Source organism: Stegodyphus dumicola, chromosome 6 (assembly GCF_044657685.1).
Source record: "Stegodyphus dumicola isolate Sdum_Otavi_A_Nest chromosome 6, ASM4465768v1".
NCBI lineage: Eukaryota > Metazoa > Arthropoda > Arachnida > Araneae > Eresidae > Stegodyphus > Stegodyphus dumicola.
Window position 1 is genome coordinate 117,793,522 of NC_140773.1, and position 12,592 is coordinate 117,806,113.

General features: G+C 32.9%; 1 protein-coding gene across 1 annotated transcript in view; it reads right to left on the reverse strand.

Moving 5' to 3' along the window:
- The window catches only part of LOC118190823 (synaptogenesis protein syg-2-like), a 431,621-nt gene that overhangs the window by 76,894 nt on the left and 342,135 nt on the right, over positions 1-12,592 (reverse strand). The window contains exon 12 of the mRNA XM_085819684.1: positions 6,726-6,756. Coding sequence (XP_085675810.1) covers positions 6,726-6,756 — 31 coding nt within the window. The remainder of the gene's footprint in view (positions 1-6,725; positions 6,757-12,592) is intronic.

Sequence of the window (12,592 nt, forward strand, 5' to 3'; positions counted from 1 at the left end):
GATTCGAACCTCGGACCGAACTACCAGTGTTCAGCGACTTCACCGCTCGGCCGCTGGTGGGCCCATATACAGACGAAAGAACAAGTTTTAACTACATGTGTGGACAATGAATAGCACTGAAATATCATAACAGTGCTATCCAATATACTACTTAATGAAGTAAAATATAACATTTTGAAACTGTTTAGAAGTTTTCTTTAATTTCGTTCAAATGATTGAATGAATCTCAAGAATAATAACAATGTGGAGTGCACTAAGAAGTGGTAACAACAGATTTTCTAAATTTATCAAAATTGCAGGGAATCACTACTGACAAATTTTATTGTATGAAGCAAAAATTTACTTTTAAACATCTTTAAATCGAAAACGTCCTTATAGCGATAAAATACTTTTATTTCCATCTCTTCATTGGTAAATTTTATGTATGAAACATTTTATGATCTGCAACTGAAATAAATCGTTGAAATACTGATGCGCGTATACAAATGTGAAATCTAACTTGTCATTTTGAACAAAAATATCAATTTAAAAATTGATGTCTGATGCATATTAAAACTGACATTTGATTAACTATGGATATCACTCCAAGGTTGAACATGTTTTATGATCCGAGAAATCATCCTTAAAGTTCCATGAACGCCTATCGATTATCGTGACCATCTATACTGATTACCTTCTGGACAACATATTTTGCCTAGATTAAAACAAGCGATGCGTAGAGATGACTGCGAAAGCTACGATTTCAGCCCTTGTTATTAAACAGAACGCTCTCCAAGTGTACAAACATTACTCTCGCTTCGTTTCACGAACCTTAGCAGCCACTTGCAGATTTCGAGCGTATTAATGTCTCTTTTAGTATGGATTCATTTACCAGATCATAAGAGAACTTCGAAAACGAGCTTTGTGAAAGCTGATCGTAAATATGAATGACCATAAGCGTAACATGAAGTTTTATGAAACAGGGATACCTGATCCGGAAAGATTTCTTCACGTTTAGCCAAAGTTTCTAAATTGTGTTCTTTCACCATGAATTTTTGAATTCCTTCTGTTCATGGTAATTAACAACCATAAATGAGATTTATTGAGATTGCGAGATGCTCACTCGGGTATGAAATGATCTAAAGTTGGATAGAAATCCTTTGGATGATTCTGTTATCAACACGAAAATTGCAAATTAACATCATTTATTGAGAAATAATCTCTGCAAAGGTGCTAATATGAATCTTCAATTGAATTAGAGAATTATATCTAACGTAATTCATGTATACATAAGTAGTTAAGCTTCTGTTTGCCTTCTTAAATCTTTACTGACACAGTTGCGTCAGATATGGATAATCCTGATTTCTTTATTAATGACGTATCTAAGACAAAACATTAAGAAATTAAATCATCAAAAATATTAATTTTAGTTTGCGCAGCTCGGTCTCTTGAACAAGCACATAAGCATTCAAGAATATTAGGCTTATCTCTGCATCTCCGACCGACTACATTTTGATAAGTTTGCTTAATAAATTGAGAAAAAAAATTATGCAAATAAAAATAAAATAAAATCTGAAAGCTTTCAAACGCATTTTTCCCTTTAAACACATACCCCTTTTGCATTTGGTCTAAAATATTTAAAAACAGCATATTTTTAAAATTTTTGATAGACAGTCTCGCGCGCCGGACATAAAAAAAAAGTCTTTTTATATTTTCCGTACAGTGTGTCATTGCTTACTTTGAAATCTTTAAAATTATTTAAAGCTTTACAAAATATGAACTAGACAATAAAACAAATTCCCAATTTAGGCTTCCAGGTGCTCATATCCGGGTGGAGGACTACGTTATTCAAAATTTGATGGCTCTAGGTATCGTTGATTTTTCTCCATGAGAGAAACATACATACATTCAGGCAAATTCTTCATTATTTAATTTCTCTAAATATATGCAGGGCGATAATATATGGTGGCAACAATCTGAAAAGTTATACAATGCTTTTAGTGATTCAAAAATTCATGCAAAATGCCGCTCCGAAACTACTAGCTCTTCTGTGCTAACACACCTTTAGGCTAAAATGATTTTGCAAGATGGGAAAAAATAGGAAGCTAAGAAAAGTTAATTATTCCCTCAAGTAATGAAGTTTCCACAGAGTGACTGGAAATAAAGCACTTCAAGATTCTGTGCTGTAGCCTGGTCGAATTCTGCACAGTAACGGTATTTTTACGTCCTGAAGGGTTCAACTGAACAGGAAACTGAGGGAAACAAGTGAGTTAAAATTACCTTTCCAAGACCTTCCCAGACATATTGCACATGAAGATCTGGTTAGACAATACATTCATTTAATATTTTTACTATGCGGTTGAATGTTGACGTTCATAAAAGTGAACTGAAATTCAAGAACCTTTTTCCTTAAAAAAAGAGTGGGGTTTTACATAGCCCTATACTTCTTAATAGAAGGGTAGCCTTTTATAAAAAATATAAAGGTCCATGTGCCCTCCCAAGATCATGCCTGCCCAGACCACCAAAATCGTGCTGCCGTATTGCTAATTTTCTGGTATATTGGAGGACAGGTAGGGGTCATTTGGTTCTTTTCCAATGAAGGCTCGTGGAGAATCACGGACAAGACACCTATCAGACTTGTTAGCTCCACTTAACTAAGCGTCGAAAGAATCATTTCTAGTGATCTTAGCTTCCAACAAATCTGTTTGATTGATCTACTAGAAGACCTACCAGAAGTGTACCTCCTATGACAAACAGACCTTCAAGCTATACATTTTCCACAGTGTCTCATAAAATGCTCTGAGTACGTACGTACAGCATATCGCTGAACGCAATGGTTTAGTTTCTTGAAACTTTTGCGCTCAATGCGTTTCTTGAAAACGCTTCTTACAACTTGATATACGAAATAATTCCATAAGGCTGAATGAGAAATGCATTTCTCGAAAACGTTTCTTACAGCACTGCTATACGAAATAATCCCATAAGGCTGAATCGGACCTTATCAGTGAACAGGATGATCCCCTCTGATGTTTGGTTTTAAATCTATGCTTTCTGAACCACGTAAAATAGTCTCTCTTGCTCGAACAAGACCTAAGCAGCAGGTCTCAAACATAGCTTTATCAATTAACTGAATCATTCGTGAAACAGTAACCCTTGAAATTTGAATTCCAGTAGCCACATGGAGGTATAGACAGATTTGAAAATCTGTTTCACACCTATTACTGACTGCTGAAGTGGAAGATGTCGAAGTTCATTCGCTACCACATATTTTTGGATTGCCTTGCCTAGGCTATCTATCTCTGAATCCGGTACTCTTAAACTTGTTACACAGAATACTAAGTTTTATACAGAATGCTAGACACTACATTTAAGTTCCTAACTAGACTTAAAACTCCCATGCTTCATTCTTCACCTGCCAATTCTTCACATAATTCCATCATTCAAACAATAATGGTTATTCAGTTTAACTGCCTATTGTTGAATTCACCAAATATTGCACCGGGGGAAAAGGGGGAGAGAAGAAAATACGCCCTTTGGTGAAGAATGCAAGCGAAAGAAGATCAGAAACTGTCACTTGCACTTTTAAAATGACCCCTAAATTCCGTCTTCCATAATTACGTGTATGCTTGCGTATTTAACAGTAACGATTTGTGTTTTTCTTTGAAAGCATTGTTTCTATCTTTCAAGACAATCGCCAAAATATTCAAATTCTCCTAATTTTGAAGCATTTTATTAAATGTTGTAAGGAATCCGAATAATTACTTTTCTTTTCAGCCGCTTCGTTCAGTTTGTCGTTTAGCATTTGAAATGAGTGGCCTTTCTCATCTTAACTTTTTATTCTCAGGCATATTAAATTATTCGCATGTATAACGACACCCTCAGAATATGATTGGTTTTGATTTTTCATCAAATGACACATGGCATACTGTACATGTATATACTGTTTACTTGCGTATCGTCACATATTTTTACTAATTTTATCGTACGAAAATCGAGAGGAAAAGTTATACGAATAATCTGATGTCCAAAGATGTGGTTACAAAAAGAGCACAACAATTGAAATATAATCATGTATGAAAAACCTGTAATTATTTTAGAACTCTATGAAATCAATAACTAGTAAGTAAATAAGAATTAAAGAATTAAAAAATAACGCATGTGAATTTTCACTACTTCTGTTTTCTGATTCATCCTTTCATGTGTAGCAAACCAAAATCTGTACAGTTAGTATATCCACATATTACACAATATAGTAATTTACGGAACCTACCTTACTCTTAATTACTGTGCTCGAAAGCTTACGTTCTGCATTTAACAATACTTAGCATAGAATAGAAACTACATATTAAAGATTAACATGTGAGATATGTCCTCCACCTCTCTAATATTATACAAAAATATCTTGAAAGAAATTTCATTAAATTTCGAAGCCATTGCGAAGTAATAAAATGTAAAAACATCAAAATTACGGATCAAAATAAATAAGATAAAAGAAAATCCGTTCAATAAATGTTGGCCTATTTCTTAGCTTACGTTTAAAAAATCAATGTATGTTTTCTTTCTGATGTTTAGAGCTTCCGTGTCGTCACTAGAAGGTTAATGAAAAGATAAAAGTTACTCCATGTTTATGTAAAACCAATTGTTTACATTCAAAATGAAATTATATTGGAATTGAATTTAAACACTATGTGTAAAATATTATTTAAACCAAAGAATGCTAAAAATGCAATAAATCAACAAATCTTTTGATGATAATGAATAACTATACAAAAAGTCAAGATTCTTAAATTTGAGTTTAAAAGGAAACATGATTTTAAAGGCAGCCAGTTGAGGTGAATAGATATATCGGAAGGGCGGGAGAGTCTCGTAGTGTAGCGCCTTGTTAAAAAATTCTATAAAATAATCCCCATTATTGACTTATTTCTGGATTTTGTAAATAGTATACATAAGTGTATTCAGTAAGGCTTTGCCTATCATAGAACTACTTTTGTGAAGTCAGAATCGAAATATATTGAAGAAAATTTTAATCAAATTATATTCAGTTAATACACTGATGGCCATTAAAATTGCAACACCATGAAGGAAAGCAAATACGAAAAAATATATTTATTGTGCTTATACAGTGTGGCATGAAGACAAAATGATCAAATTTGTTAGAAGAATGGGGGTTTACAGAGACGCGAAATTAGTAGAAACATCTGCCAGCTCTGGCAGCTAAAACGGCCCTTACCCGGTTAGGCATGGATTCGAACTGGGCTTGGATAAAAGAAACGGGCTATTCATTCCATGCTGCTTCGAGACTATACCACACTTCATTGACAGCATTAGCTGAAGAGGGGTGGCGGGCCAATCTTTCAGCAACCCATGACCAGATGTTTCCAATGGGTGACAGATCAGGAGACCGTACAGGCCAGGGCAGCAACTGAATACCCTGTGTATCGAAAAAGGTCAGAAAACGACGTGCAAACATATGGACTACCAAAAAAATCTTTGCTGCCAAAACGTTTGCTTATTATTGTTATTTACTTATTTACTGGATATTTTCATCGGTTTTAGCTCTAGTATATTTCATTATATCCCATTATTTGTAAATGTTTCAAAGAATTCAAATTATTACTTTTCTTTTTATCCACTTAGTTCATTTTGTTATTTAACGTTTGACATGAGTGACTTTCCCTTCTTAATATTTTGTTCTCAGTTGTGTTAAAATATTCGTCTGTACAACGCGGCCCTCAGAATATGATTAGGTTTTGATGTTTCAGAAAATAATACAATTTCTGAAGAAATAATCATCATATAACAGGGTATTTAAAGTAACTCTTGAGATTTAATTCAAGATACATATTTGCTCTGAAATATACATATTTATTTATATAAGGCGATTTCTCTAAATAAAGTAGAAGAAAATCTTTTTCAAATTAGTTTCATACACTTACGTATTTAGCATTAACAAATGTAGTTTAATAAATATAGTGGAAAGGAGAAATATTTCATTACTTTTAATGCAAACATTTATAACTATAAAAATGCAAATGTAACTTGAAGAAATGCCTTAAATACTCTAAATGAAATACGCTCGATATAAATAAAAAATAATTAATCTGATATTAGTCTGATACCTTTTTACCTTATTACAATAATTGTTGAAAATGGCAAAAATTATTTTATTCTAACTTATAGAAATTCCTAGACAGTTTCCTGAATTAATGTTGTTTACAATCTATATAAATGCCATTTCTGGTAAAAATTCTTAAGTACGTTTTGTGCACAGAATAATGTTTAAATAAATAATGTTTTATGACATCTATTGGATGCAGATAAAAAATTTAGATGACGATGATTTCCTCGGTAGTAACTCAGCAGACAGTAAACTTGTATCGGTTTTAATTATGAAAAAACAATAATTTTTCTTTACCCGAATTACTCAAAACATTTTAAAATGCTGCTTTTAAATGCAGCATTTTTTAATGTAAAATTTTTGTATTTTTAATAAAAATTTAAATGCATTTTTTACATCATTTCTCGAAATGCTTTTGAAATTAAGTTTTATTAAACAAACAAATAAATGAAGCAAAATATCACACAATCATGAAAATAATATTTTATGGATACCATATTTTACATAGATATTTAATATTAAACGAATTCACGTTTAAAAAAAATTTACTTAAATATATAAAAATGATCATATTTAACTGCAGGTAAAATTAGCAGTAGAAATATGTAATTATTATCTATTTACTTACTTTTCGTCAGACCTTTTATCTTCTGTTTTACCTGAAAGAAAAAAAAATATTTCACATTTACAAGCATATAGATTTGTGATTATAACATCTATCATAACCGCAGATGTTAAGAGTTAACAGTTTGGTTTACCAGATTGAGAAAAATGTACAACAGAAAAAACTAATTACGTTTAGCTTCAAATACTCCCTTTAGTCGCAATCCAATAATTAAGAGATATATTTAATATTTTATAAACGTTTATCGTAGATTATTAGAAAATCTGAATGAAATTTATTAACTGCTTTAGTTTACAACTGGGAAAGTGGTTAATCAGTCTGACTACCGTACCGCAGGTAACCGGTACCCGGGTTCAAAACCCCAAGAAGGCATAGATGTTTGTAAATGTATAGTGTCTGTGCGGCATGGGTAACTCAAAATATGCTGCGAGACGAAAGTCCTCTCGAGAGACTGTGATACGAAAGGAGGAGTAGGGAACCCTCGGATCCGTCCCTTTGGAGTGCTCTCGTTCAAAACTAGGAAGAACTGAGTTCTGTGCCCAAGGCTCTTACCAACAATAAACGCTATCTTGCCTCCTTGTTACGATGAATTTCCCGGGCTTGCTCTGATTTCAGACGAACAGAAGATCAATCTACACAATATATTAAGAAAGATCTTGTTTCTAGTGATGGTACTGAATTAAATGCAAAATGATTCTTAGGAAAATAAAAATTATCTAAATGATAAATCTATTGTGCTATAAGGTATTTTATCCCTATTTACCGCATGCCTTCATGATGCAGTTCAAAGCATATTCGATGCGTATTATTCAAAAGATCCAGAGTACGAGTCCCGGCGAGGGCATCGACATTTTCCACATCTCCTGCTTGAAGAAAACCTGATGATTCTCCGGCGCCCGAACTAAAGCCAACAGAATTTGGCGATGGGTTCCCTCATCCCCAGTCGCAGTTTAAAAGAGGGAGTATATAAAGTGAGTGAGTGAGTGCACCGCTATGATGGTTTCCGACCACGGACATGAACCAAATGGAATTATATACCATCACAGTGGGCAAAACTCGAAAGTAACAAAGTTGAATATTACATACTAATAACAGTTTCTATGGCTTGATAAGTGCAGGAAACAAGCATTACTCTAATTATCTGCTTTAAATTCTAAACATTTCAAACATAATATTATTCACGGTTGTTTCTGCTTAAGCAGTGTCTTGAGATTTTCTCTGTTTCACCAAGGTCTACATTGTTTTTGAGTGTGTTAGATGTCCACATTGCCCAGGCAAAGTCAGTCTTCTGGTTTCTTTAAGAGCTCTGTGTCGTCTTCCTCCCCGCATTTGCAGAAAAGAGTATCACTCAGTTGGAATCTGTTGAGGTATGCTGGAAATGGTCAACGACCTATCAAGAATTGTGTTAGGCTAGTACGGTGGGTCTTCATTTCTATGTTAATCTTTGGCAGTAAGCGATATGTTCTTCGTCCTACTGTTGTCTCTGTCTATCTACTTTGCCAGTTTTGCAAACTTGCAAAAGTTGTTCGTATACTGTGAGGGTGCTACTTTGGTAGACGGTTGCACGGATTTTTGGCGATTTACGTTGGCGCAATTGTTGGCGCGATTTTTACAAACGTCAGCCATCTTGAAAAACGCTGTTTTTACGCATAGTAAAATATTCGAAACTTAAAAAATAAATAAATAAATATCGTTAAAAGTAATGGATTAATTTTTTGTTGAAAATGTCGTTTTTTAAGATGGCAGGCAAGTGTAAATAAATACATTTACTATGAGTATAAAATACTAAAGTAAGGTTATTATTACTTTCATATAGCAAAGAAGAGAATAAAAACACCGCAATAAAAGCATTGGGCCAACGTTTAATTAGATTAAAATATTACTGAAATTGAATATCGAATTAAAACCCATAATACCAACATTTAAAAGAATTAGTATATTATTAAATTCAAATACTTTAAAATACGTTATACAGAATATAATTAACATTAAAACATATGGACAATAATTATCTCAGCAATTTCTGAAAATAGTATATTAATTTTTTAACAAAAATTGAAGTATACAATTCTAAAATAAAAGAAAAATATGTACTTACATTTTTTTGAGTGTTTAACCTGTTGTTTATTGATAAGAACCACAAAAAAAATCAGAATCATAATTTAGATAACATCTTTGAAGGAATTCGAAGATATAAATTAAATTTTAAAACGGTGCGAAAATGCACAAATTGTCAGTAACCAATCAGGGAGCTGATTACAGATCGTTAATGCACAAATATTCTATAGCCAATCAGAGAGCTTATTACATCACGGCTAGAATTAAAATTATTTAAAAATTCATACATCATAAAATCATTTTTTAAAAAAATGCAAAATTAAATTGTATTTTAATATTTAAGAGCCATAAATAATGTTTAAAACATTAGATTAAATTTATACATATTAAAACGAAATACTTTTAAAGTAAGGTGACGTCATTGATTACATCATCCATAACATAAAATTTCATAAAATATGATAAACAATAAAATTTTTATTTCAAATAAATATGCAAAATTAAATTGATTTTTAATATTTAAAAGCCATAAATAATATTTTAAACACGGAATTTATGCACAATAAAACTCATTATTTTTAAAATAAAATGACAACAAAGTATCGGTTACCATAAATAACTTATCCAGCAATGGGTTTACCATAAGTTGTATTACTCGCCAAAGGAAAATCGCCAAAAAATCGCCAAAATCCGTGCAACCGTCTACCAAAGTAGCACCAATGTGAGACCAAGGAAGATTTGTTGGTCGTCCTAGTAAATCCTAGCAAATGGCTGCTTGTTTGGCCAGTAGGTCAGCGGCTTCATTGCCTCGAATTCCTGCATGAGCGGGAACTCCTTTTTCCAGTGGGTGTTTGTGAGATAGGCATTGCCAGAAGCTGTTTTTGAATTCAGTGTACCAAAAGACTCTGGCTGGTTTGATCAGCGATAGCCGCAGGCTTGATGCCGAAGCTCTGAATACGGAGAATTTTTGCTGCTGACACTTTCTCCCTCCTTTTCGCATGCCTTCGTGGCGTAATTGAAAACATACTCGACGCGCATTCGAGAGATCCAGGTTTCGAGTCCCGTCGAGGGTACTGCATATTTTTCACTTCTCATGCTTCAAAAATACCTAATGACTCTACAGTACAAAAATTTGTTAGTATTTGCAACTAATGCGTTTCGATTTCTAACTGCAAATAAAAGATTAACATATTGAAATGTAATATTTATATAGATAAATATGTATCTGTTTGTTCCTAAATGGCGCTTTGCTTAATCAAGGCCTTTTAAATTGAAACGTTTGTTTAAAAAATATGTAACAACTCTCTGGGGCTCAATTAAGTATTAATTATATCCAGCATAATCCACCTAGGTGCTATCTTGAGTGAATTTCACCACGAACATAGCTTTGCAGGCAAACAGATGCAGGTACTAATTTAATCTCCTTCACCACTTGTGAGGCTAATCTAGAATTATTATAACACAAAGCTCTCTGGACAAGTCATCTGGACCTGATGGTAAACAAATGTTTTGTGTATTTGTTTGTGCGATGTCTAATTAGCATTTAATAGAGGCCACAAGTTCGAGGGCAATCACTCACAATTACTCAAGATCTGAGCTTAGTAATCAAGTCTTCCTTGAGATTTCACTGTTATGCAAGACAGCAGTTATTCGTTAAGTTGGATAGCACACATCAGACGTTGATACAAATTTTCACCTCGATACAAAAAATTTAGACGTTGATACAAGAAACCACACCTGGAATGTCAATAAATTATATATCTGAAATATTGCTCCGGTCATCATTAGATTCATTGTTTATTTATTTCTTACTAACGATTTTAGTAACTATGTAAAAATTGTAATGGTAAGTTAGTTAAACATGGCGTTTAATAGGAAGTATGAGTTACCGCTTCTAATTGGCATATACTTGCCGCATTTTAATTCGACATCGCAGTTAGGAAAGCAGATATGTATAGAGGGTAATGTAATGGCTGATATCTAAAAGAATATTTGTGCTTGATTTATCGAGATCACGGGTTGTCTGAAAAGCAGCAACTTTTGTCTGAAACAGCAAATTTCATTTAATGGCTAATATTCGTTAGCCAGTAATAAATACATAAATGATTTCGCTATATTTTTAGTGACAAAGCTTAAACTGAACGAGGCATAACTGACAAATGTACATGCATGCAACTCCGATTACCTTACACTTTAAAAAAATGACATTTTTTTTTTTTTTTTTTTTTTTTTTGTTATTATGGTATAAATTAAAATTACGATTATAATGTAACTATTTCTTAAAAAGTTCAAAAACAAAAGTTTAGAATGTCTAATTTGGAGCAAAAAAGCATATTTAGTATACAGTTTTCTTAAATTCAGTACAGAAATTCTGGAGGACATTTTTATTATTTTCGCTTTAATAACGTTTCGAACTAATTCAGATATAATGGACTGGGATAAAATCCATTTAACATGATTATGACAATCAGTTACTATTCTTTTGCAGTATTAAGAACATTTTGGCATTCATTATTTCCTATCAAGCATTACTAAACGATGTTAATGAGCAGTGCTGCTCACTTTATCTTGAACCCAAAGTTAAAACAATGTAAAAGCTGTGAAAGAGAAGAAGAATAATCCATTAATATGAATCAAAGGTGTTATATTATTAAATTTGAAACAAAAAATTCAAGAAAAATGTATTTGTTTACTTTGCGGGACGGCATTTTATTTTATTCAGCGTATAATATGAACAACTGTAATTTTCTTAGATTACTTTTGTAAATGCCCTAAGATTGTTAGTTGATACCACAGTAACTCATGAGATATATAAACGGATTTTTCATAATAATTATCTAGTTCGGTCCGAGGTTCGAATCCCGCGAACGGGCTGGCTGCATGGGCGTTTTCGTGGTTTACCCCATGTGTAACGTGTATACGAGCCGGTTTCCCTTAGATAGTCCTCCACGAAGGCATCCCTCCCCTTAGGCAGATAGCCATCGTGTGCTTTGCCATAATTAAATACACCGCACCACCATAATAATTATCATTAAGAAATGATAATTAATGCGATGAACTAAAGACGACGGGTTAGAAAATATCAAGGCAAAATGAGGTTTAGCCTTCTTTATATTAATAACTTTAATTTCTAATGAACTGAACAAATAATGTATATAAATAATTACCATTTAAAGTTCTGATTTTAAAGTAACGATGCAGATGAGTATTATAAAGTAAAATTTAGTCACATCTGAGACACATTTTAAATTTCTGTAATATTCTTTTTCTAAACGGTACTCTAGAATCATCAATTTATTTTGAATTAAAATACGTGAATAACGACGGGACTCGAACCATGGACCTCTCGAATACGCGTCGTGTATGCTTCTATTTACACCACGAAGGAATGCGGAAAAAAGTGAGAAAATACCTTATAGCATTACATTTAAAACTAGACGTATAATTACATCTTTATTTCCAATATCACAACTTAACAATCCCTGAATTTCATTAATTCGGGAAAAAAAGTAACTGAAACTTGTTTTAATGCATATATTTATGACAGTGGAAGAGCTCCAGAGAGGAAAGAAACATCATCATCTAAATATGAATAGCGACATTTGACAGTCGTATTTCAGGCCTTGTGCATATCTAAGGATTCCTCACGAATGCCTTTTCTGCTAAGTACTTGCATAAATAATCGTCACAATCATCTCTATCCAAAATAACAATATCTCACCAAAGGGTCGGGTAAATTCCCCAACACAACAACAGAGATTAGCACGAGTCGGTGATTTGCTGCGCCATTTGATGGCAGAAGTACCCTCAGA